Raw genomic sequence first — 27,967 nt, 5'->3', positions numbered from 1 at the left:
GAAAAAGTAAGTTTCACCGTTTTCTTTTTTCTTTCAGGTATCATGTCGACCAGAGTGAAGGATTAAAAACAGCACATTTGTAGGTTTGAAAGAGAAAAGAATGAACTTTTAATTTGTTATCATTATGTGGAAAATTCTGTCGTGTACCTGAGGAGGAGAACTCTACTGCCCTGACGATCACTTACTTAGGAGTGTTACACCTACCTGAAGTGTTGCAGCTAAGTGTTAAAGTTTGGGTAGCTGTCCATTTTTGATTTGCCACTGAGGATATTAAATGTGAATTTTATTTATAATTATAATTATAGTTATAATAGCTGCTGCATATGCTTTTACTCAAGGTAATGTTATCCAATGTGTGATTTTTATTTGAGGCAAATTTATCTGACAAAGGGGGGTGTAAGGTTTCAAACAGATATTTTGAGGATTTCAAATTGGGGAAAGAATATTAAATTGTGATAATTGATTTCGATTTTCTGAGTAGCATGTACAATGTTAGATAAAAGGGAATAGAAACATATACCAAATATATATGAATTCATTTTAATTTAACCTTGCAGCGTGTAAATATTTTCATCCGTCTTTTGAAAACCAGAACAAGAAATCCACAAGTGTATGAATTTGAGGGCGAAGTAAATGGACTCTACCTCGTTTTACTGACAAAAACTGAAGACAGATTTTCACTGGTGCTAAACTTACTTTATTTACAATTGTTCTGTATAATGTTCACAGTGTTTTTCCACATGTTTTTATAGCATTGTAACATGAATCATGTTTTAGGTGTGTTTTGATTACAGGAATTGTCTTGAATGTGAAACATTCTTTACAACATGAATCATGCTTTATATAGAGTGTGCTCTGATTCATCACTTTTTAAGTGCATTTCTTCTGTACATAGCTGTGATCTTTTGCAGACAAGAGTATGTGTATCTATATCTGGTGTAGGTACAAGTGTGCAATGTACACATGGATGAGAGGAAATGAAGGTTGAATGTCCTAGACAGTTAGGAAACTAGTTTTTCTGTGTCAGCATCTTTTTTTTAATGTAATATTTGTTTCCTTCTTTGTAAACCAGCAATTTTTATGAAGAAAAACTATTTTGAAGTTTTTGCTTCTGTGCATTCAACTGTTGTGAATGGTACAGTGGGACCCTCCATTTAAGACACACCACCCCCCCCCCCCCCCCCTCCCCTATTTAAGACTTCCTCCCTTGTAAGATTTTGTCTTTTTGCATTGTTTGTTCATAAGCCCTGTAAATGTACTCCCATGTTAAGACTTTTTTAAGACCTGACTTTCTCAGATTTGTGGAGGTCTTAAAAGGGGGGTTCCACTGTATCACTGACATTAATGATCATCAAAGCACTCAGACTACATGCACATATACGCATGCATGCACTTACAAAATATCAGTCAGAACACACACACACACACACTTTCTCTCTCTCTCTCTCACTCACTCACTCCTCACACACACACACACACACACACACACACACACACACACACACACACACACACACACACATTCTAGCAAAACAGTGAGTATTCATTTGTACTACACTTTACATGTATTTCGCATCATGATCAGCTATGATAATCACTTCACTCATTCATTTAACCAGAACATAATTAAAATACTGTCGCAACCCACAAAACTATGAGCCACATTCTTTTTCTTTTAAAGTACCTAAATGAGCAGAAAAATGTAACCTTTGACCGTCTAAAACAGCAAAACAATGCCATACCAACAGTAAAGCACAAACAGTAGTCACTGTACAACCCCCAAAAAATAAAAACATCTAATTTATCATACTTCAAATCAAAACTTTTCCATGTGTAGCATCCATTTTTCATGTAATTTGTATGCAGTACAATGAATTTACACCATTGTGCACATAAAAAAAGGAAATATAAAAAACGAATCACAGACTCATCCAACACACACACACGTGCGCGTGCAAACACACACACACACACACACAGTTCTTCTTCTTCTGCGTTGGTGGGCTGAAACTCCCATGTACACTCGTGTTTTTTGCACGAGTGGAATTTTACGTGTATGACCGTTTTTTACCCCGCCATTTAGGCAGCCATACGCCGCTTTCGGAGGAAGCATGCTGGGTATTTTCGTGTTTCTATAACCCACCGAACTCTGACATGGATTATACAGGATCTTTTTTGTGCGCACTTGGTCTTGTGCTTGCGTGTACACACGGGGGTGTTCGGACACCGAGGAGAGTCTGCACACTAAGTTGACTCTGAGAAATAAATCTCTTGCCAAACCTGGGGACATACTCACGCTGACAGCGGCCAACTGGATACAAATCCAGCGAGCTACCGACTGAGCTACATCCCCGCCCCACACACACAGTGATACACATGCACACACATGCATGTTCAAACACATTCATTCCTTATAAATGAACTGGTTAGCACATATACCTCAGGTCATGTAATACTCTTCTATACCAAGCAACACTTACTGAGGATAGCAACCACGCAAGCATAAAGTAACAACAGTTATCTGACAATCGCCAACTTTTCCTCAATAAATAGTACGACTGAATTTCTGCTTGTAAGTTGTAACAGAAATAAAGATAAATATAAAAACTTGAAAAGACCCCTTACCTCACAGACTTGAGTACAGAGTTTCTACTATTTCCTTCAACATAAAAATGGTTTTAAGAAATGTCAAAACAAGGATAACACACTTTCTTTCTTTATTTGGTGTTTAACGTCGTTTTCAACCACGAAGGTTATATCGCGACGGGGAAAGGGGGGAGATGGGATAGAGCCACTTGTCAATTGTTTCTTGTTCACAAAAACACTAATCAAAAATTTGCTCCAGGGGCTTGCAACGTAGTACAATATATGACCTTACTGGGAGAATGCAAGTTTCCAGTACAAAGGACTTAACATTTCTTACATACTGCTTGACTATTCTTTCTTTCTTTATTTGGTGTTTAACGTCGTTTTCAACCACGAAGGTTATATCGCGACGGGGAAAGGGGGGAGATGGGATAGAGCCACTACTGCTTGACTAAAATCTTTACAAAAATTGACTATATTCTATACAAGAAACACTTAACAAGGGTAAAAGGAGAAACAGAATCCGTTAGTCGCCTCTTACGACATGCTGGGGAGCATCGGGTAAATTCTTCCCCCTAACCCGCGGGGGGTGGAACGCACACACACACGCACACGCACACAAAATGAACATTTTGTCTCAACCTCAACCAGTTACTATTCGACCTGAAGGTGTCCAAGCCAGCCAAGCTGAGATGCTCAGTCATGAATCGTACAATAATTAACACATCCAGGTGTAGATCACAAATCACATTGTCAAAATTGCACAAACCCAACAAATGTTATCTCCTCATTGATCTTGTGGGTCCAATGACTATCAATCAATCAATATGAGGCTTATATCGCGCGTATTCCGTGGGTACAGTTCTAAGCGCAGGGAGTTATTTTTTTTTATTTTTTTATTTATTTTTATGCAATTTATATCGCGCACATATTCAAGGCGCAGGGATTTATTTATGCCGTGTGAGATGGAATTTTTTTACACAATACATCACGCATTCACATCAGCCAGCAGATCGCAGCCATTTCGGCGCATATCCTACTTTTCACGGCCTATTATTCCAAGTCACACGGGTATTTTGGTGGACATTTTTATCTATGCCTATACAATTTTGCCAGGAAAGACCCTTTTGTCAATCGTGGGATCTTTAATGTGCACACCCCAATGTAGTGTACTACCAGCGTGCCTATCATTGAAACAGGATACATTTGTAATCCCTCGTATTCCTACCATTCCTCAGAGCAAAAAACTAACCGTTTGTCTGACCAGTAATAATATGGTTTTGAAGGTACATATAATTGGTTTCAAAAGCATCATCATAATCATCATACAATACCTCAAGCAAAAATGTATCTAGCATGACCGTGACTGTGTAAAAACTGTTATTGTTAAAAAAAAAGTGTCACATTCACATTGATTTTAATGTACCGGTAATAAAAAATCCCCCCCCCCCCCCCCCAAAAAAAAAGTTTAAATTAAATTTAAAATATCAGGTATAGAGCAAAATCATAAGGAAATATTTATGAACTGAAGCATTACTAAGTTTGGTGCAAATAATCCCTATATACCACTGTTATGCTGTGCCAGATTTCATAACATTTCAGTCAGACACACTGTGTGTCAATGAGTGAGTGACTGAACAGCTGTGGAAGATGCTAAAATGCATGGCAAACCAAAAACATGATAATAACATGATGACATGTGTTCCGCGAATTACTTCATATTTCATGTAATTCAACTTCAGCTTCTTTATGATAATTTCACCTGGTTTCAAATTTGTAGTCAAATGGTCTGATTTTCATGTTCTTTCGAAAATACGTTCCAAATTTTGGGATCCACTCAACAGTACAAAGTTTGACACCGAATAGTACTAGTAGCTACTCTCACCAGAAAAATTTCCAGATTTATACCTTTGGGGTTATCTGAAGACCTAGCTAGTATACAAAAACCAACCCTAGACAATCAGTGATTTGAAGACAACAATTTCAGCCCGGATCAGGGGAACTACAACTGACATGGGGGGAGGGGGGACTGTATATCTGGGCAGATCAGAGGACCAAAAGCCACCATTCTGATGCAGAGCCTTGGCATACATGTATCAAAATCGAATCATCACAACTGAAATTACATCTGCAATAATACTGAGAATCAGAACACAAAAACACAGGATGATATTTGTCCCTACTACACAAAATAACATTCGCAGTTTTCCGATTCTTGATTTTTGAACATTTGTAGTTTATCTGTTTCAATGATTTTGGCAGAGTAAACTCTGGTTTTTACTTAAGAATGAACTGCCTATAACACAAAATGCTAAGTATCAAAAATGCCCACTGTTGTTCAGTGTATTCTGAAGTCAGCCAAAGACCTCAGTGCACAAGGTTTTTAGCACAATGTTGAAATCAAGAAAAACAAAAAAACAAAATCCTTATTATGATATACAGTATATCGATTGAACACTGGATTTTCTTTCTTTGAGCCATGTGACGTCAGAGGCCCACTTATATTTAGGCCACTGGCAGAGACTACAAAAGAGTGCATGTTATGTGTGTGTTCAATTGTAAATAATAAAAAGAATTTTAACAAAAATTCATGAATACATAAATGTTCAGTGTATTTTTGACGAAAATATGTCATTTGACACGGATCTCGACAGTCATTGACATTGTTCACCTCGACCTCTAGCTCGGCCTTTGAGAACAAAGACTCTCTCGATCTGTGTAAAATATCTTATTTGGGTTAAATTTACACATAACATATAATACCAAGCCGACAATGAGTTGTTTTTTATGAAAAATAAGAATTTACCCATCTTTGTAATCAAGTTAAGCATCATAAAAAAATGATAGAAGTCTTGTGTAATATCAGAATGTTAATCATTATTAAAATAGTAAATAATTAAAGCTTATCTAGCATTGACAACAGAATTATAGTCCACGATCTCCAAACTTTACAATATTATTTGAGAATTACAATACAATATTTCAAGACAGAAATGGGACTATCAAATTAATTATGCAAAAAGAAAAGGAATTTCAAATATACAAACAGGCTAACACCTTGAGGTGTTACCACCATTTATCTTATACTGTTACAGGTTATTTTTTGGCATTAAAGCTTCCATACTAAGCTCAGATATTCATAAACTGCTTTATATGCATAAGAGTAAGAAAGCCAAGCCACATACTGATAGCATAATATAATACAAAATACTGAAATTCCACAACCGTTTTCACATAAAATCTTCCAACATACTCACAGATCATGATTTTGTTGCAAATGTTTTAGTCACTGTACCTGTAACCATTCAAATCACACATCCTTTGTAGAGAACTTCTGGTGTTGTTTCAGTAAACCTGTGATTTCACTGTACAACACAGGTACAGTCGCACCTGCTCTAGCGACCACCTCTCAATAATGACCACCTGCCTATTAAGACCGCCTGACAGCAATGAGGATGCCCGTCAAGGATTTTCCATATTAATTCACCTTTCCATAACGACCACTTGTCTATAACGACCACTTTTGGTCGGCCCCTTGGGTGGTCGTTATAGTCAGGTTCCACTGTATACGTTTTCAAAAGGAAAACAAATTAACAACACATTTGCTCAGCTTATCACCATCCACTTGAAAGTCATAGAATGTCAACAGCATCTTTTCACATTTTCCCAGAACTCTTGAGCACTGCTCTCCATTCCAGAGAAGCTGCTGTGGCGCAGAGATACAACACAACCTTTGTATCCTAACTGTCTTCAGGCAACTCTCTGGGAGCATATCTCGCCATTCAGAAAACCATAACAAAAACACAACCAGAACGCTCCAATTAACTTGTACATCTTGTGTTAAAAACCAAAGTCTCGTCAAAAATCACAATCAAGCTTGCGTAGATGTTTTAAGCATGTACCACAACACTGACTGAACACAATGACATATAAGACCTGTGAGAGTGCAAAACAGCTGTGACTGCTGGAAAATCTGGGTCACTGACTGGTGTGTGGGCACCAGGGGTGCAACTCTGCTGAGGCCTTGTAGCTCGTCTTGATGAGCTAAAAAAAAAATTCTGTTTGTACCCACAATCAAACAATAAAGTAGTATTTGTATTTTTGAGTCACTTGAGAAAAAGTGACTCTATGTAATCGGTCAGTGTTAGTCTGTCCGGCCGGCCGGCCGTCCGGCCGGCCGTCCGTAGACACCACCTTAACGTTGGACTTTTCTCGGAAACTATCAAAGCGATCGGGCTCATATTTTGTTTAGTCGTGACCTCCAATGACCTCTACACTTTAACGATGGTTTCGTTGACCTTTGACCTTTTTCAAGGTCACAGGTCAGCGTCAAAGGAAAAATTAGACATTTTATATCTTTGACAAAGTTCATCGGATGTGATTGAAACTTTGTAGGATTATTCTTTACATCAAAGTATTTACATCTGTAGCCTTTTACGAACGTTATCAGAAAAACAAGGGAGATAACTAGCCTTTTCTGTTCGGCAACACACAACTTAACGTTGGGCTTTTCTCGGAAACTATAAAAGTGACCGGGCTCAAATTTTATGTGAACGTGACTCATTGTGTTGTGAATAGCAATTTCTTCCTGTCCATCTGATGCCTCATATAATATTCAGAACTGCGAAAGTGACTCGATCGAGCGTTTGCTCTTCTTGTATTATATTGTTACAGTGCTGTAAGGTATTCTGTTGTAATTGTACTGTACAGTGCTGTATTGTACTATGTGATATTGTACAGTATTGTGTGCTAATACATCTTTTGCATAACCTATGAAGCCATAGTCTATCTTCTCAAAAACACTGAAGGTTCAGTGCATAACGCTTCTAAGGCTCTGTCCACAGGATTCAACCTCTGTAGGGCAGAAACCTCTTGAAAGGTGACTTGATGTTGCAAAGACACTTGTCTTACTCAGGCCATATCACTGTTGATCAGGCTTGCTGTCTGTTCTCTGTCCAGTTCTCGTATTCTGCAACATCACATCATTAAAATTGAATCAATACTGGAACAGTTTTGTGCACTGGGTCCAAACAGATGATTTTCGAGAAAAAAATGGAAATAACTCCGTCGGGTTTGTTGGTTGTGAAAGAGTGAATACCCTTGCTTTTCCTCTGCCAAATAACTTTGCACATGCTTATGTCCATGTGTTTCCCACACACCCGTCGCTATAGTGATTGGTCCCTCCAATGTTTGTCTGATTAAAAAGCAAGGGCATTCACTCTTTCAGAACCGATGCAAACCTGACAGTTATTTTCGGAATTTGTCTATCATCATACCCACTTTCTAACTACATCCTAGACACACCTGGTACTACAGGCATCACCCATCATCATGCTCAGTATAGCACCTTTACTATCCTAGACACACCTGGTACTACAGGCATCACCCATCATCATGCTCAGTATAGCACCTTTACTATCCTAGACACACCTGGTACTACAGGCATCACCCATCATCATGCTCAGTATAGCACCTTTACTATCCTAGACACACCTGGTACTACAGGCATCACCCATCATCATGCTCAGTATAGCACCTTTACTATCCTAAACACACCTGGTACTACAGGCATCACCCATCATCATGCTAAGTATAGCACCTTTGCTATCCTAGACACACCTGGTACTACAGGCATCACCCATCATCATGCTCAGTATAGCACCTTTACTATCCTAGACACACCTGGTACTACAGGCATCACCCATCATCATGCTCAGTATAGCACCTTTACTATCCTAGACACACCTGGTACTACAGGCATCACCCATCATCATGCTCAGTATAGCACCTTTACTATCCTAGACACACCTGGTACTACAGGCATCACCCATCATCATGCTCAGTATAGCATCTTTACTATTCTACATTTATACAATGTTTTGTACTTAAATGGTGTGTGTGTGCGTGTGTGTGTCAGCGAGTGTGTGTGAGTGTGCCTGTTTGCGTGTGTACGTGCGTGCGTGTGTGTGTGTGTGTGTAAATGTAAGCAACGTGATGAGCACATTGTATTGTGATGAGTTTGAATGTATTGTATCTCAAATACCCAAAACAAAACACAAATATTCCCTGGGCATTGCACATGGTTGTAACAAAGTATAATGTTTTAACCAGAGGCGCCAGCAGTTAATGTACCCCACATACCAAGTGAAGCATGAGAGGCTAGAGATGGAAGGAGGGGGTCCAATACTGTCACAGTAACCAGGCTATGTTGTAACCTTTTTTTGTGTGCATCTAATCTTTTGTAATGCTGCTCACATGCAGTTAGTAAAGTATGAGCACACCTGATGCAGGTGATAACAACCAGCCTGTTTTTCTGAAAACCCCAAAACTACCTTTCACGGCCTCTACTTGCTTTATCCATGTGTCGGGCAAAATAAATAAACCATGCAGAACGTTCTTGGGCCCATGTTTGTCGGACAATACGACTTCCACTAAGTTCCAGGACTTATGAAGAGCAGTTTTTGATGATTCACATTAAGGTTCCAGATTCGACATAAAATACAGTAATTTAAGATCTCTACCTTCTCTCTAACCCACATGCAAAACCCAAAACCCTCCAGTTGAGTGCAAACTTAATATTTTTTATTTATTTATTTATTTTTTTTTTTAAACATGTATAGGCTTAACATTACATTACATCACATAGACAAGGGTGCAAACTTACCTTTGTACAATTCTGCGTCTGCATATACAGTGCAGGAGTTTCTTGAGGCCGACCATGACCGGGTCCCAGTTCTCCCAGTGTGTCAGGAAGGTGATGATGAAGAAGGAGATAAAGATGGGAACCGACCCCAGGTAAAACAACAGCGAATAATCCACCTGCAACAAACGAGATACTTCACAGTCAATCATGAAATGGGTAGCGCCATACTGTATAACATTATAATTAATCCACCTGCAACAAACGATATGCTTTACAGTCAATCATGAAATGGGTAGCGCCATACTGTATAACATTATAATTAATCCACCTGCAACAAACGATATGCTTTACAGTCAATCATGAAATGGGTAGCGCCATACTGTATAACATTATAATTAATCCACCTGCAACAAACGAGATGCTTCACAGTGAAACATGAAATGGGTAGCACCATACTGTATAACATTATAATTAATCCACCTGCAACAAACTATATGCTTCACAGTCAATCATGAAATGGGTAGCACCATACTGTATAACATTATAATTAATCCACCTGCAACAAACTATATGCTTCACAGTCAATCATGAAATGGGTAGCACCATACTGTATAACTATAATTAATCCACCTGCAACAAACGAGATGCTTCACAGTGAAACATGAAATGGGTAGCACCATACTGTATAACATTATAATTAATACACCTGCAACAAACGAGATGCTTCACAATGAATTATCAAATGGGTAGCACCATACTGTATAACTATAATTAATCCACCTGCAACAAACGAGATGCTTGACAGTGAAACATCGAATGGGTAGCGCCATACTGTATGACAGCTCACTATCCCAAGGTCGAATGCAACTCGAATTTCCATGGGGGTAACCTCACAGGACTATATGAAAGTAACTTACCAAAAATCTTGAGTACAAATTACTGGAAGGTAAATGTTTAAAAAAACTAATTTGGTACAGACTGTAAGAGAAAAGCGCATCCTGTGTTCTCAAACACACCTCCAAACCCTTTTCATTTGAGGCTGTCAACAGTTGCAACAGTCAACATGTCAACAGGAGTTACCTTTCTGATGGCGATATCACACACACACTTCATTTGAGGATGTCAAGAGTTACCCTTCTGATGGCAATATCACACACACACACACACACACACACACACACACACACACAAAAACACACTGCATTTGCGGCTGTCAACAGCCACAACAATCAACAGGAGTTACCTTTCTGATGGCGATATCACACACACACTTCATTTGAGGATGTCAAGAGTTACCCTTCTGATGGCAATATCACACACACACACACACACACACACACACACACACACACACACACACACACACACACACACTGCATTTGCGGCTGTCAACAGCTACAACAATCAACAGGAGTTACCTTTCTGATGGCGATATCAGCGACCATGGTCAGGGGGATGGTGAGACTAAGAGCGATGGTGGCCACAAGAGATGACGTCAGGAAACAAGCCCTGTGAACAAAGAGAGCAATGAAATTCAGTTGACACTTTCTGGAAAGCCAATGCCTAACAGAAACGTATACGTGTTCCCTTCCCCATGCTTATAATGATGTCAGGAAACAAGCCCTGTGAACAACAAGAGCAATGAAATTCAGTTGACACTTTCTGGAAAGCCAATGCCTAACAGAAACGTATACGTGTTCCCTTCCCCATGCTTATAATGATGTCAGGAAACAAGCCCTGTGAACAACAAGAGCAATGAAATTCAGTTGACACTTTCTGGAAAGCCAATGCCTAACAGAAACTTATACGCGTTCCCTTCCCCATGCTTATAATGACGTCAGGAAACAAGCCCTGTGAACAACAAGAGCAATGAAATTCAGTTGACACTTTCTGGAAAGCCAATGCCTAACAGAAACGTATACGTGTTCCCTTCCCCATGCTTATAATGACGTCAGGAAACAAGCCCTGTGAACAAAAAGAGCAATGAAATTCAGTCGACACTTTCTGGAAAGCCAATGCCTAACAGAAACGTATACGTGTTCCCTTCCCCATGCTTATAATGACGTCAGGAAACAAGCCCTGTGAACAACAAGAGCAATAAAATTCAGTCGACACTTTCCTGAAAGCCAATGCCTAAAGAAAACTTATACCTGCTCCCTTACCCATGCTTGTAGTAATCATACCATTTTCTCTGTTAACAAGAAGAGCAAACGCTCGATCGAGTCACTTTCGCAGTTCTGAATATTATATGAGGCATCAGATGGACAGGAAGAAATTGCTATTCACAACACAATGAGTCACGTTCACATAAAATTTGAGCCCGGTCACTTTTATAGTTTCCGAGAAAAGCCCAACGTTAAGTTGTGTGTTGCCGAACAGAAAAGGCTAGTTATCTCCCTTGTTTTTCTGATAACGTTCGTAAAAGGCTACAGATGTAAATACTTTGATGTAAAGAATAATCCTACAAAGTTTCAATCATATCCGATGAACTTTGTCAAAGATATAAAATGTCTAATTTTTCCTTTGACGCTGACCTGTGACCTTGAAAAAGGTCAAAGGTCAACGAAACCATCGTTAAAGTGTAGAGGTCATTGGAGGTCACGACTAAACAAAATATGAGCCCGATCGCTTTGATAGTTTCCGAGAAAAGATATAAAATGTCTAATTTTTCCTTTGACGCTGACCTGTGACCTTGAAAAAGGTCAAAGGTCAACGAAACCATCGTTAAAGTGTAGAGGTCATTGGAGGTCACGACTAAACAAAATATGAGCCCGATCGCTTTGATAGTTTCCGAGAAAAGTCCAACGTTAAGGTGGTGTCTACGGACGGCCGGCCGGACGGCCGGCCGGCCGGCCGGACAGACTAACACTGACCGATTACATAGAGTCACTTTTTCTCAAGTGACTCAAAAAGGAGACCAACATCAGACCAGACAGACCAATACACATGCATGCACACACGTATGTTTGCACACCATGCACACACCTACACACACACTCACATCAGCCTAATGCAAATATAACTGTCTTTCTCAGATGTCAGAAGAACTTCTTTCTTTACTGATATGGACTAATCAATTATTTTCGCACACTGACTTTGGCTACAGTTCAAATTTCAAGTCCCTCCACGACTACCCATTTGCTAAATAGATGCTACTCAATTTATCAGACACTACACGCACTCCCCATTTCTTCATTGTCACTGCTGGTATTGGAGCGTGGAGGTGGTGGGTGGGGAGAAATGCAGTGATGGCGCTAGAATGTTTTCAAACCGGTACGCAAACTTTTATGATGCAAACTGTCCAAAAAAAACTGGTAATCTGGTCATTGGAACCAGTAAGAGTCCAACTCAGAGTACTAGTTTAGTTGTTTAACCAGCGAAAAAAACCGGTAGTTCAAAAATCAACCCATAGGTCATACCGGCAGCCATTTTTGTTCCGGTATTTTCTATTTGTAACCGGTAAAATACCGGTAATTACCGGCTAACGCCAATACTGGAAATGTGCATCTTCATAGTCAGAACATATTGCTGCCTAAAACCACAGACCACTCACAAGGTCTGAGATTGAGAAACGGAAGGACGTTAGCGCTTCAAATGCATACGGAATGTGCAACAAGAGTAAGCGAGAATAGAGGATGTTGGTAAATAAGTTGATATGGGTAGTGGAAGAGTTGTTTCCCTTGTTTCCATAAAAACACTGAGGCAAGCCTAAAATGTCACGTGTAGCTTGCCTCCTTGTTAATTTCCATGGAAAAGGAAGGAGAATAAAAAGGAAAGCTAACACAACTCATAAAATTCTGACAGAGTTATTTGCGGAATTCATCTATTATGCACAACCAATCTCTTTGCACCTGAGAGAATCCAAGCATTGAAATGAACAAGCGACTTTTATCCTCCAAAAAAGATGATCGCGGCAAGCCCTCCGATTCACGTGATAATAAGATCCACTTACCACAGCCACAGAATTTCTGAGAGGACTGTGCCGATCAGACCGTTGATGATGATGAAAAGCCATTGATGCTTGTCCGGCCACTCAAACGGTTCATGCTTAGAGTAGTGTAGGATGAAGAAACCTGGCCACAGCACTATGGCGCACACAAAACCTACAAAACCTGCACAACAAATATACATACAATGTTTCATTGACTGGTTACAGTATATTGGAAATCAAATGCTAGTGACTTTCTTTCTTTCTTTATTTGGTGTTTTACGTCGTTTTCAACCATTCAAGGTTATATCGCGACAGGGAAAGGGGGGAGATGGGATAGGGGAAAGGGGGGAGATGGGATAGGGGAAAGAGGGGAAAGGGGGGAGATGGGATAGAGCCACTTGTTAATTGTTTCTTGTTCACAAAAGCACTAATCAAAAAATTGCTCCAGGGGCTTGCAACGTAGTACAATATATGACCTTACTGGGAGAATGCAAGTTTCCAGTACAAAGGACTTAACATTTCTTACATACTGCTTGACTAAAATCTTTACAAACATTGACTATATTCTATACAAGAAACACTTAACAAGGGTAAAAGGAGAAACAGAACCGTTAGTCGCCTCTTACGACATGCTGGGTAGCATCGGGTAAATTCTTTTTCGTCCCAACCAATATGGGACTCCCCCTAACCCGCGGGGGGTATGATAGTGACTAAACTTACAACACAGGCATATAAACACACACACACACACACACACAGACTATCCAAGAAGCACATTTTTGTGTGCCTGTACCACTTATCTTCACACAAAACTCAGCAACCTTCAGGCAGAACTTTGCTCCTCCTACAACCCTGTTTAAAAAAAATGTTCCTAAAACAATTACCTTATCATCTCATGTTGATTCCTACTGAAAAGCTTCCTAGAACCATTACATACTGACAATAACCATATCAACTGAAAAGTTGAAACCACAAGTTCACAAAGAAACCCCTGGAACAAGCCTGAACAAAGCAGCTGAATAGGAATGACCGACTCACCAAAGAACATGGGGATGTCCATGCGGTCTTCATGGTTGACCTTGCGTCTCACCAGCACCAGGTAAAAGGCATACAGCATAGCGCTCGCCAGCCCCCACAATGCACCGGCTGGTATAGAGTCCTCCAGCTTCATGTCTGACATGCTCACCATGACCACTCCACCCAGACTGCAACATAACATGGAACACCTCAATAAGTCTCTGGTTACAGCGCGACAGGTTTTAATGGCCATCTAAGCTGCAACACAACACACCACAGATCCAATTTCAATGCACGTACACAAACATATACATTTTGTTGTCAACAATTATTATTTGGACTGAACTTCCCACTACTCATGTAGCCAACGAATACAAATTCAGCTGCAACGGACTGGCTGTAGCCGATCTGTCCATCTATCCTGAATAACCAGTGTTGTTCCCAGGCCTTGGTCTTCGTTCATTGACATATACTTTTTTTTTTATCTAAAGCACTGGGGTGACCCCTGGTAGGTCAACAGTCCAAATGTTTTGACATGTACGAAATCTTCTGACCATCAAGTTTCCTCCCAAGCAGACAAAGACAGGACATTTTGGACCCATACATATTTTAAATCACGTTCCAATTGACCTTTTGTCCTCAGAGGCAATGAATAACACTGGATTAATTACAACAGATGCTCTAAATTTCAGCTATCAAAAAGTACTTGTAATTATTCACACTTATCAGCGTGACTCTTACCTGATGAGAACGGCAGCCAGTTTTGACAGGGTGAATTTGTCTCCCTGTGCGCTGGGGTAGATGGCAGCACAGATGAGCGTGAAGAGGCCCGAGGTGGACGACAGGACGTTCACAATGCCCGCCTCGCTCTGCAGCAGGGCCTCTTGGTACGTGTAGTTCGCAAAGAACCACTGAAAGAAAACGTTGCTTGGTTGGTTGGTTAAGTGCCATGATAGCAACAAGTCTGCTATAAACTGGAACCCCCCCCCCCCCCCCCCCTCTTTTAAGATCCAAATTTAAGACTCCCTCCCTTTTTAAAGGTCCTTGTCTACATTTTTATACCCAAATCGTCATTTGATCATTAAAATGCAGAGTCTATTATCTACAAATATCAACAATACACCCCCTTTCGATCAGGAAAGACGAAGCCAGTGTAGCCGTTTGAAAATTCATTGTAGTATTCCAGCGTAGTACTCATAGTAGGATATCTTTATTTGGAAAATGCCAAGCGCAAAACTCCTCTCAAATCCCGTGCATTTCGTTCGTTTAAAAAAAAGCGTGGACAGCGCTCCAGTGTCAAACTGTTGCTGCACTTGTTTGCGCGTGGCTATAAACATAGTGACATGAATTTGATTGGTCAGTATTTTTAGGCAAAGCACATGTTCTCAGCAAACAGAAAACAAAATATTGGAAGCGTGAGTCACGCTACCCAAAAATAAATAAAATCTTTTTTCACATAAATTTTTTTTCTATAACTTTTTTCCCCATGGTTCATTCATCATTTGACATAATTTTGACAAAATCTAACCATAAGATTATTGAAAAAAAGAAAAAATGTAGACGACCACCTTTAAGATCATGTTTTCGCAGACTTACTGTCCATAACCTCCATAAATGTACCCCCATTTTAAGACTATCTCCGTTTTAGACCTGCTTTTCTCAGATTTGTTGAGGTCATAAAAGAGGATTCCAGTGTATGAACTGACCAGTAGACAGAAGAAGATGGCCAGCTTGACCACCTGTTTGATGGACAGCCTGTTGTTGAGACGTTGCTTCTCCTCCTCCGCACGCAAGTACGCTTGGTAGGACAGGCGCGACATGATGGCTTCTTCTGCAAGGTCGTCTAAAATAGGCACATAGAGTTAAACATCTTTGAAACCTCCGCTAGGTGTCAGTACTGTCGCAGTTGCTATAAAATTATCGGGTTATCTCGCTGCATACACAACTGAAGAAAAACTCAAGTTACCATGGTATTTGTGATGAAAGGAAACCCTTTGGATTGTGCAAAAGTGTCAATAGACTATACAAAAGTGTCAATAGACTATACAAAAGTGTCAATAGACTATACAAAAGTGTCAATTGACTATACAAAAGTGTCAATAGACTATACAAAAGTGTCAATAGACTATACAAAAGTGTCAATAGACTATACAAAAGTGTCAATAGACTATACAAAAGTGTCCCTACATGGCAGGTGCCCTGTGATGACATATTTGGCTCACGTAAGTGTAGCCTATGCGATGATAAACTTTGTCTGTCTGTGCGTGCGTGCGTGCGTGCGTGCGTGTGTGTGTGTGTGTGTGATACAAACTTTAACATTTCCGAGTCTATGGATTACGTCAGTCTCGGTCAAAAGTGTTTGACGTGTGTGATAGAAACTATTTGAAGACGTCACATTATGACGTAAGAGGGTTAGACGTCACGCAAAGGAATTACTGAAAGTCTCGGTCATTGTTATTGTGAGCGGGCCGAGACTACTTGGCAGATCCAGGGTCTCGCTTTCTTGCACAGTTTCACCTATGCTTACTGTGTGTGTGTGTGTGTGTGTGTGTGTGTGTGTGTGTGTGTGTGTGTGTGTGTGTGTGTGTGTGTGTATGTGTGACGGAGTGATTGAGTTTGTGTTACTGTTTGTCGATTTCTTACGTGAGCCTTGAAGGCTTCGCCTCTTGTATATATTGGTCATGTCAAAGGACAACAGAAGGTGTGTCTGTCTTGCAAGGTGTCTTCTTAATAGTCTTATCAGAGGGGCCTCACATTGTCAAAGGAGAGTCGTCACCGTTTTAAAAATCGCTGCCAATACGTGTCTGTTGTCACAACAGCCAACAACTAAAATACCTTGGACTAGTCAATTGGTCATCAAAACCGGCACATTAAACAGCGAAAAAGGTTTTTGTATCGACCAAGCATCTCATCTGTACCTTTCAGAATTCTATTAGAAAGACGTCTGACATAGAGCTTTATGTACATCAATGCAAAAACAGCATTTGAAATCTACGTTAAAGATGATCACAATACACCAATGCCTTCCACACATATCATGTTACCTGACATTTGCCTGACTTCAGACAGGTTGCTGAAGCGAACAGACTTTCCACTGCCTCCATCTACAAAAGGAAAAGGTCATAGGACTCAGTAAATCACTGGTTCACACACACACACAAACACACACACACCACACAGACAAACACACACACACACACTCACACACACACTCACACACAACACACACACAAACACACATATGCAAATTCACTTGCAGAGTGACATACTCACTCATCAGTCAGCGTAATATTAATTAAAGAAACCTGACCCACGCCAAAGACGAAGAACCAGCCAACCAACTAAAATCCTCATCAACACAAAACCTGAGTTAGAGAAAAATATAAAATTACTGCAAACTTGCCAATGTTAGGACATGTATATCAAATTTGTTGTTTGATTTTGTTTTTTCAATATGTACCTCTCTGCTTTATCTTTGAATGCTTAAAGACACATACCGAACAAATTCTCTTGACAAAATTAAAATCAAATTAAATAAGACGGCTTACTTCCTGCATCATCAGAATCTGTTCCACTCGGGCTATGTATATCGTATTTCACAGGAACATAGATGGAATCTCCCTGAAACCAAAAACAAATGTGCAATTACAACTGAGTTACAGAATTGTTTTCCATCAGCAGAGGTTTAGAAAGTCTTTCATTAAATGAAACTATCCTTTGGCAGAAGCATTAGATCCTGCACTGCTTTTCACCATGATAAAGAGAACACTGACACTCAATCTGCACAGACTTCGTTTGACCTCAACAGTCAGCAAAACACCAACATGTATTTATGTTAAGGGAGGGATGGGGAGGAGGAGGGGGTGTTGATGCCATAGACTTTCTAGAATTTTTTAAAAAAAAAATTTTAAATTTATATTGCCAAAATATCCATTATTGCAAATTTGCCAGAGAAAAGATATGCCAGGTTTATCCTTGGATCACAGTCAATTAAATCAGGTCCAGTTCTATCTGTTACTTACCAAATGAGCTTCTGGTTCCGTGGGAGGAGACCCAGACCAAGCGTCATCCACCATTTTCTGTCACACAAAACATGGACAGTCCATAACAATGTATGTGTGATTATGATGAAACTAATTCTATATTGATCCATTAATGCTACATTATTTTTGGACCACCACTCCCTTAACAAAAATAAAAAATACACACACCTACAAATGAAACTAACACTGTTTAGAGTCTCAGAATGAGACAAAAAATCAAATGTTCCAAAGCATTTATTTATCGAAGTGTGTCAACTGTCAAGTATCATATGATGCATGTTTACATTTGGGTTAAATACTTCAGAAACTGATTTTTTTTCTATAAATTTACAGCTATAGTGATACTGATGGAGCAAATATTCTTTAGTATGTCAGTATGTTTGAGTGAGCGTGTGATTGAGCGTTCGAGTGCACTGGCATATATATATATATGTGTGCATATTTTATTATGTTTGTGTGTGTAGGTGTGTTCATGTATGTGCACACATGCACGCTTTCACACATCTCTTTGCATGTGTGCTTCTGACAATGTCTGCCTGAATGTTGAAAGTAAATCACAAAATGTTCATTACCCAATCTTTTTTCTTGCAACACTGTTCCCTCCATGGTCTCCAGATGATAAATCCAATGAGGTACATGGAGAACATGACAGTCTTGACGTAGGTGGTGAAGAACGGTTTGTCATACTTCTTGTTTTTGAAGATGTACTGGAAAAACAAACAAGTAAAAACTTTATTATGAAAAACAGAACAGAAAATAACAAAAGTTTATCACAACATTCAAAGCATCTCACACATGAACTGTCCCGGACATAAAGCAGGCCTCCCCACGGACACTCAACCTAGAAATTGCACTGAGACTGAGAGGGGTCCTTGGACCCCCTACAAATTAAAGTCCGAAGAAAAGGTGGTTCATACTGAACACAGTACTGATGGTACGCATGATATAGGATATATATATATATGTAGTGTGTCCTAGGACCCGTTGTTTTCAGTTTTAGTGCGTCATGAGACTGAGACCCCCTCCACGAATTACTAGTATGCGTTTTCGGCTTCTAGTGCATATATATAGGACGCACAGTTTGGGGAGCCCTGCCAAGTGTTTAAATCATACTAAGTACCAGTAGTGGCTGTAAAATATTAAGTTCAAGATTTTACACACACATTTTATTTTCAAGTGTCACTGTTACACTGCATTCCTGTTTTCAAAGTAGTGCACCTGCGACATGAGACCCCTCTGCATGCCGATAAACCTCTTAAGAACGGACACGTTCAGATGTCCATTTTGTATTCAACTTTACCAAAATATACCTGTTATGACAGGCCACCTGCCACATCAGGGCCTCACATCCACGTCGGACATCGGACATATGAGGATATTTTTTTCAAATGTCCTATACATTTTTCATGCAGGAGGACAAATGTCCTATTGTTTTTGTCACAAAGTGGTCAACTTGAACTTGAACTTGAAGTTTACTATGAGGTAGGCTGTGTAGCCTTTACATAGGTCCTATTACTAGACTGTAGCATGCGTGGCGGGCTGTTCTACAATCTAAACGAGGCAGGTAGGGTTGTACATAGAAGCACTGTGGCGCCAGAAATTGTCTATCCTGGTCTTAAAGCTGTTGACTGATGGCGCTGTTACTGCCTCTTCAGGCAAACTGTTCCAGGTGTTCACTACTCGCTGGGAGAAGTAATTGCTTCGTACGTTCAGTCTACAGTGTTCTTTGCTGAGTTTCAGAGAGTGGCCTCTAGTGTCTCTACTGCTGATGGGCTCAAAGTGGGGTCTGTCCGCTTCGTACATGCCGTGCACATACTTGAAGGTATCTATCATGTCGCGCGCCCCGCAGGCGACGGTGTTCCAGGCTTGGAAGTTTCAGAGCTTTCAGCCTCTCACAGTAGGGCTCGTCTTTCAGACCTGGAATTAGTTTGGTCGCTCTGCGTTGCACGTTCTCCACTTCAGCACATAGCGCCTTGTGGTGTGGCTGCCACACTGAGTGCCCGTATTCCAGCTTGGGTCGGACCAGACTCTTGTATAGTTGGATGAACATTTCCTCCGTCAGGTAGTCAAAAGTTCTCCTGATGACGCCCACGATCTGGTTGGCCTTTCCAGAGACTATGCTGACGTGTTCTTTGAAGCTCAGTCTGTTGTCGACGTGCACACCCAAGTCTTTCTCCACCTCACTCTCCTGTAGCTCAATGTTGACATCCACCCCTCCCCTCTTCCCCTTCATAAAGTACTTTGCCCCGGACTTCTTGTTGCCGAGCTTCAAGGCGTGGCACTTATCTGGGTGGAAGCGGAGCAGCCAGTTGTCCGACCACTGTTGTAGACTGTCCAGGTCATGCTGTAGTGCCTCTGGCCCCCCCTCTGTGTCGCTGCGAGTGTAGACCTTCGTATCGTCGGCGAATAGGCGGACGGGACAGGAACACACCTCCGGCAGGTCGTTGATGTAGATGACGAAGAGTAGAGGCCCGCACACTAATGTGTTGCAGTCTGCTTCTACTTCCACAGTGGAACTCCCCTCTTAAGACCCCTGAATTTAAGACTTCTTCCATTTTGTCACCCTCCTTTCTCAGTGTACTTTTACCACCATTTTGTCACCCTCTTTTCTCAGTGTACTTTTACCACCATTTTGTCACCCTCCTTTTTCAGTGTACTTTTACCACCATTTTGTCACCCTCCTTTCTCAGTGTACTTTTACCACCATTTTGTCACCCTCCTTTTTCAGTGTACTTTTACCACCATTTTGTCACCCTCCTTTCTCACAATCTCGGTGTACTTTTACCACCATTTTGTCACCCTCCTTTCTCAGTGTACTTTTACCACCATTTTGTCACCCTCCTTTCTCAGTGTACTTTTACCACCATTTTGTCACCCTCCTTTCTCAGTGTACTTTTACCACCATTTTGTCACCCTCCTTTCTCAGTGTACTTTTACCACCATTTTGTCACCCTCTACTTTTACCACCATTTTGTCACCCTCTACTTTTACCACCATTTTGTCACCCTCCTTTCTCAGTGTACTTTTACCACCATTTTGTCACCCTCCTTTCTCATTGTACTTTTACCACCATTTTGTCACCCTCCTTTCTCAGTGTACTTTTACATGTACCACCATTTTGTCACCCTCCTTTGTCAGTGTACTTTTACCACCATTTTGTCACCCTCCTTTCTCAGTGTACTTTTACCACCATTTTGTCACCCTCCTTTTTCAGTGTACTTTTACCACCATTTTGTCACCCTCCTTTCTCAGTGTACTTTCACACACACCACCATTTTGTCACCCTCCTTTGTCAGTGTACTTTTACCACCATTTTGTCACCCTCCTTTCTCAGTGTACTTTTACCACCATTTTGTCACCCTCCTTTCTCAGTGTACTTTTACCACCATTTCGTCACCCTCCTTTCTCAGTGTACTTTTACCACCATTTTGTCACCCTCCTTTCTCAGTGTACTTTTACCACCATTTTGTCACCCTCCTTTCTCAGTGTACTTTTACCACCATTTTGTCACCCTCCTTTCTCAGTGTACTTTTACCACCATTTTGTCACCCTCCTTTCTCAGTGTACTTTTACCACCATTTTGTCACCCTCCTTTCTCAGTGTACTTTTACCACCATTTTGTCACCCTCCTTTCTCAGTGTACTTTTACCACCATTTTGTCACCCTCCTTTCTCAGTGTACTTTTACCACCTTTTTGTCACCCTTCTTTCTCAGTGTACTTTTACCACCATTTTGTCACCCTCCTTTCTCAGTGTACTTTTACCACCATTTTGTCACCCTCCTTTCTCAGTGTACTTTTACCACCATTTTGTCACCCTCCTTTCTCAGTGTACTTTTACCACCATTTTGTCACCCTCCTTTCTCAGTGTACTTTTACCACCATTTTGTCACCCTCCTTTCTCAGTGTACTTTTACCACCATTTAAATACTCTCTACCTTCAAAGACCTGATTGTTTCAGATTTTTTGTTAAGGTCGGAAAGAGGGGGGGGGGGAGGGGGGACTGGGTTCCAATGTACCATGATTGTGTATGCTCAACTGTAAAGTAATCAGGAAGACTAACCTCAGTAAGTTCAGAAGATGCAACCCAGATAATGTCCACAATCAGCAGGACGACGACTCCCAGGGCCAACCTCTGGGCTTGATTGAGCGCATTAACACCAAGCATGTTGAAAGTCAGGTCCAGAGGTGTCTAAACGTGTTCATATGCCACTGTCCACTTTGCTGCTATGCCACTATGCTTACAAACATACATGTATGGCACCAAAACAAGCTCAAATGTTGGACATAAGACAAGTTGGTTACATCAATGGCACTTTCCTCTTGTATGCAGAAGGCTTGTTCATGATACAGTCACTGATCACTACTGTTGCATCACCATTACATCCAGGGTTTGGTACAGTCGTATTCATCTCTATAGTCTAAGACTGTACAAAGTACGTTCACACGCGCAGCCTGGTTTGGTCTCCCTCCGCATGAACAAATTGCTGCACCTAACTCCATGATACTGAATCTATGCTCCAGAGATTGTTTCAAAACAAACCCAGGCAGCAATGCCTGCGTGCATATTTTTCTTTGTTTTATCTGTAAGCAGTCCCAATTGACAAAATCACTTCTCCAACCTCAAAGATGCACTGAACCTTGTGCTTGAACAGTTACATGATATTTCTTTGTTAACTCTGTTTTCAAACTGTTTATCTGCTTAAAAAAACACACATGTGATTTTGAATTTAGAAATTAGAACATAGATGTCTGTCCGTTGCACTCTGGGTTAAAAAATGGATTCGACTTCCTGCGACTCTGTTGTGAAGTTTAATATGCTCTCTGCAACATTCTTCTGAAACAGAAGAAAAATACATTATTATATTATGAAACAATATGGACCATATCTGTAGTGTAACAGGTGCAGAATGTATAAAGCCCACAATTAATTACCTAATTTCCTCAGCATGTTCCCCATCTGTCACTGTGTCACTGTCAGTGTCATGCATGGGGTTAGATCAATAATTGCTGTTGTTAGAAATAGAATACCAGTGAATTATCAAATTACCTCAGACAATTAATTTATTGCAATCATCACTGATTCTGCTTATGTCATGGTGCACACTTGTAAAATCTTGTGTTCAAAACCAAATTAGGTTAGTTCATGCAAAAGCTTAGTTTTCTTGCAGTACGGAATGAATTGCTAATTAACTGCATGATTCATTGATTGTATATACTCTGTCTTCTCTAAATTCTAATACAAAATTTTTTCTGCGAAAGATACCAAAAACATGTCTTTACAAGTGTTATAAGTTATAGCGGCTAGACTGCAAACATGATAAATTTACTCTACTGCGTCTGTTAGTTTAACAGAAAAAGGCTTTGAACTTGAAGATGCTGGTGTTGGTATGACCAAAATTAAAAACACCATTTACTAGATTTACTGATTTAGTCTAGCCACGTCACCAGTTCTGCACAGCCTTTTCAAAGACATACATCAATGAAGAAAAAATCAAAACTTCCCAGCTCTCAACCAATCCAGCCACGTCCGACAGACACCAGAACAAATAACCCAAGGGCCAAGTTAACCATTAAAGAAAGCCCTAGTCCACAAAAAGCTATATCTACAGTGTCCAGTTTACCGTCCTTCATCAGATCGAGGCTGGTCAGGATGAGCCGTACCAAGGGGCACAGCAATGGGTGTGGTACTGGTTTCGGCAGAAAGACTGCACAGCAAACCCAAGGCTCAACTCGCTACACATGCGTGGTTCAGGGGGCAGAGCAGTGCGAGCAGTGACCAGTCCAGGAGGGCAAAATTGTTTATATAGTCATTCTGATTCTGAGTGAAACCCTGCTCACAGCTGCCCTCATTATGGACTTCAGTAAAGCGTTCGACCGAGTCTGCCACGAACTTCTTCTCCACAAGCTTCACCATTATGGCGTCGTCGGGACGATGCACGCCTGGATCAAGGGGTTCCTCTCCGACCGGCAGCAGGCAGTCGTGGTTGACGGCGCCACCTCCAGTCTCGTTCCCGTGGAGTCCGGGGTACCACAGGGGTCCGTAATTGGCCCCGCCCTCTTTTTACTCTACATAAACGATCTGCCTGAGGGCCTCACCTCCACCTCCGGCCTGTTTGCTGATGATACTCTCTGCCACAGAACTATCAGCTCCGCCAGTGACAAGCAAGCCCTCCAAGAGGATCTGAACCGCCTCGCTGAGTGGGAGCAGAAGTGGCTGATGAGCTTCCACCCGGATAAGTGCCAGACTCTCCCGGTGTCCAGGAAAAGAAACCCCACGCCATGCTCTTACCAACTGCACGGCCATACCCTCAGCCCTGTAAACGAGGCAAAGTACCTCGGAGTGACCCTGTCCCACGACCTGAGGTGGGATATCCACATCCTAAACATCACTAACAAAGCAAACCAGATGCTTGGCTTTCTCCGACGCAACCTAAGAGTCGGCTCACAGGAAGTGAAGCAGAGAGCCTACTTTGCCCTTGTCCGTTCTCCCCTGGAATTTGCGAGTCCCGTGTGGGATCCGTACACCTGCAAGGACGTGGATCGCCTCGAAGCTGTGCAGCGCAGGGCAGCCCGATGGGTTGTAAATCGCCACCGCAAGACTTCGAGCGTTGATGCCATGTTGGAACACTTGCAGTGGCCCACACTTCAAGATCGGCGCCGCAGAGCCCGCCTCATCACCATGTACAAATACACCAATGGCTTGCTGTCGATCAACACCCGCAACACACCCACCCCAAATCCCACCGCCAAAAGCACCAGACTCCTTCACGATGCTGCCTACCAGCTACCGTTGTGCCGCACAACCTACCGCCAGAAGTCCTTCTTTCCACGCACCATCGTGGACTGGAACGCGCTCCCAGGTGAGGTCGCTCTCAGCCCCTCTCTGGAAGCCTTCAAATCCCGGATCTAGACACCCCTCCCCGCCCCCACCACCCCTCCCCCCGCCACTGTTCCTCCCCACCTCCCTCCTCTATTTCTACCCCCCACTAGCTACCACTGAACCCCCGGGCAGTTCTAATAACACCAGCTGCAAATCATCTTCGCAACTCTCTCCAAAGTCTGCAGAATCTTCACTTTGATGAAGGCGGCAGTCTAAAGAAAGAAGAAGAAGAAGAAAACCTCTCAGCAAGTGACGTGGCAGGTTTCATGGTATTATTTTGATAGTCTCAGATTTGCTTAGTCTTTTAAATCCATATCTGTGAGAATCTGCTGTATTTGTTGTATTAACATGCAAACTAGTTGTTGTTTAAATACTTTTTTGAAAATAAAAGTTGAATTTTTTTATAATGTGTTTATTTATGTGCGTGTGAATGGTGGCGATCGTCAAAATACGGACGGATGAATTTACTTTTGCCACAGCATCACTAAACAAAGAACTAAATTCCAACACACACATGCACAAGTATCAATGCTGTTGTGGTTGAGAGTGCCAGAACACATTGGAATGATTGTTTTTCAACAACAATCGATATCCATAACACAAATTCTAACTTATACTAGCTCCGCAAAAAAAATGTATGGGGATTCGGATCTGTCCGTCCGCATAGCGATATCAAGAGCATCGAAACTAATTGTGATTTCACAGGACAAAAACACAAGTTTACCTAATTTTGTATACTGTAAATACAAGTTTGTGCACCCTTGAAGTGAGTTATAATGTTGCCGAGGTCAATTTGCCCTTGATCGAGGCACGGTGACCCGAGTTTCAAAGTTGCGATCCTGTCCGTCTAAACAATGTAACGATCGCCACATTTTTCTTTTCATTCAAAAACTAACCGTTTGGGGAGGAAGTGACCTCACGTTGTTTTACGTTGACGCTCGCGCTCGACAGAAAAAGACCGCAACAGTTTTTCAGTTAAAAAAATCGCAAAGTAATTACATTTTCTGAGGTTTTCTAGTGTCCGTCTAGTAACAATCGCCACTCTAACGATCGCCACTGAGTGTTGAAGTCACATTTAACTCCATTTTCGACTGTTTTAAGAAACTATTTTGACGCTCAATCGTCACGTTTCAGTGTCGAAACACGTACTGTGCATTTGCAATCAGCCGGTGTGTCCAAACTGAAATGCGAGTGATGCCTCGATTTGTGGCGATCGCTCACGTGGTTGACGGACAGAAATACCTTCTTAGGGGGTAGGGGAACAGTTACTCCTCCATACAATAATGGTGTTTACAAATGATTGCAAACTTGTCTCTTTATAAACTGTTCAGACATGTCTTCTCTTCAATAATTTTCAGTTTTGCTCGGTTTGTTAATCAGGAGCACCCTGCAGTAAATGTTTCATCTGTGACAATGCTCGAAATGTTGACGTAATTCCAATGCCCATATCCTTCTCTTGTTACCTCATCTAGCCAAAACCATTGAAGATAGAAAGACATTTATTGAACAAACTAGATGCACAACACCAGTCTTAACACGTTTTGGTCTTACATGTATATGAAAATATTGATGGCCAAGGAATGGTTTGAAAAAAAAGACGGTTTTTCCCTTCAAAACGGTCTAGGTCTGCCGGAAGTCGTATTTTTTCAAACCATTCATTTGAGAATCAATATTTTGATATACATACAAGAACAAAACTTGTTAAGAATGATGTGGGGCATATTTTTTGTTCAATAAATGTCTTTCTATCTTCAACGGTTTTGGCTATATGAGGTATATGCATGCATAGGATGACCGTATTGCTTTTTTTGCGTTTTCAGGGTATGCCGCTTTGCGCCTGGTTTTTAGATATAAATAAGGACCAGGACTATAAAAAAAATTACTGTTTTTAGTTGTAACAAACTCACTTTGTTGGAAAAACATGTCCTTTGAATTGTGTGCCAACATTTATTTTGTAGAATTTGAGTGTGTAAATAGTAAATTGCTGAACACAATACTGTGAAACCTGCCACAATATTCTTAAGTCGATAGGTAAGACACACAAAAACGTTGTGTTCCATCGTGTGCGCGGTAAACCCATAAACAATGTGACCCTATAAAGTGTAATAACGCACTGGACATTAGTGCAAGCCAGCAAACTTGAAAATCACAGTTCCATATTTTTGTGACGTGCAGGAATTGTAGCAGACGATTTCAATGGTATGCAGAGAATAACAAACTGTTACTCCAAAAGAACATATATTACAAATGTATGTCATCAATTTATAAATCACCTGAAGTCAAGAACCATCTAATTGTAATCTAAATCCCAAAACATCCTGCAATTCCACTTGCAGCATAGTCATTTTTGATTCATTGGACACTTGCCGGAAGTGCACTTTCATCCAACATTTTTAACAACCAGGCGAAAGAAACATTTTTCTTTGGCTAAAAACAAATAGTTTGCAACATGTTACCAAAACAAAACAAGGGATTAAACAGACACAAAGACTCAAACATAACAAAATGTATCACCAAACAAAATAATTTGTTTTTGATTGAACGTTCTTTTCGCCAAACTAAGTCATATTGGGAAGATAACCCAAGACGAGCAATTTTTTCCTCAAAAATCGAGATCACTTCCCTTCCCTTCGCTTGCCACCCCCCTCCCCCTCCTCCCTCTCTCTCTCTCTCTCTCTCATTCTCTCTCTCTCAGACACACTCTCTCTCTTTCTCTCTCTCACTCTCTCTGTAGTGAACTTAACTTCTATTTTTTCTAGTTGTTGAGTTATCCTTCAATGGGCGAGGGCCGGATGAAAAAATGCATGTTTGCATGTCACCCTAAAAAAAAATTCAATTCAATTCTATTCAATGAGGGGGTCGATGC

At 41.0% G+C, this 27,967-nt stretch overlaps 2 protein-coding genes across 2 annotated transcripts in view; one reads left to right on the top strand and one right to left on the bottom strand.

Annotated features, from left to right (window-relative positions):
* LOC138960437 (uncharacterized) overlaps positions 1-1,101 on the top strand; it is a 220,068-nt gene extending 218,967 nt beyond the window's left edge. Inside the window, exon 99 of the mRNA XM_070332349.1 lies at positions 38-1,101. Within this exon, the coding sequence (XP_070188450.1) occupies positions 38-58 (21 nt within the window). The 3' untranslated portion in view covers positions 59-1,101. The remainder of the gene's footprint in view (positions 1-37) is intronic.
* Positions 1,102-7,247: 6,146 nt separating this feature from the next.
* LOC138960028 (solute carrier family 35 member F5-like) lies at positions 7,248-27,470 on the bottom strand. Its single transcript, XM_070331752.1, has 13 exons — positions 27,375-27,470; positions 22,282-23,055; positions 18,793-18,927; positions 18,200-18,256; positions 17,726-17,798; positions 17,222-17,281; positions 15,884-16,020; positions 14,919-15,088; positions 14,199-14,365; positions 13,182-13,341; positions 10,648-10,738; positions 9,251-9,405; positions 7,248-7,555 (listed from the first exon to the last, which is right to left on the bottom strand). Exons 2-13 carry the CDS (start codon positions 22,384-22,386, stop codon positions 7,498-7,500), a joined length of 1,368 nt encoding a protein of 455 aa, XP_070187853.1. The 5' UTR covers positions 22,387-23,055; positions 27,375-27,470; the 3' UTR covers positions 7,248-7,497.
* Positions 27,471-27,967: the final 497 nt, after the last annotated feature.

This window comes from Littorina saxatilis, linkage group LG2, assembly GCF_037325665.1.
Source record: "Littorina saxatilis isolate snail1 linkage group LG2, US_GU_Lsax_2.0, whole genome shotgun sequence".
NCBI lineage: Eukaryota > Metazoa > Mollusca > Gastropoda > Littorinimorpha > Littorinidae > Littorina > Littorina saxatilis.
This window is presented reverse-complemented; position numbering and strand designations above follow the sequence as displayed.

Excerpts from the sequence above, each read along its gene's own strand:
- LOC138960028 (XM_070331752.1), bottom strand. The coding sequence starts at position 22,386 with ATGCTTGGTGTTAATGCGCTCAATCAAGCCCAGAGGTTGGCCCTGGGA. Across the intron at positions 14,366-14,918 it reads CTGGCTGCCGTTCTCATCAG|TCTGGGTGGAGTGGTCATGG; the intron begins GTAAGAGTCACG and ends GTTATGTTGCAG. Across the intron at positions 13,342-14,198 it reads GGACATCCCCATGTTCTTTG|GTTTTGTAGGTTTTGTGTGC; the intron begins GTGAGTCGGTCA and ends TTTGTTGTGCAG.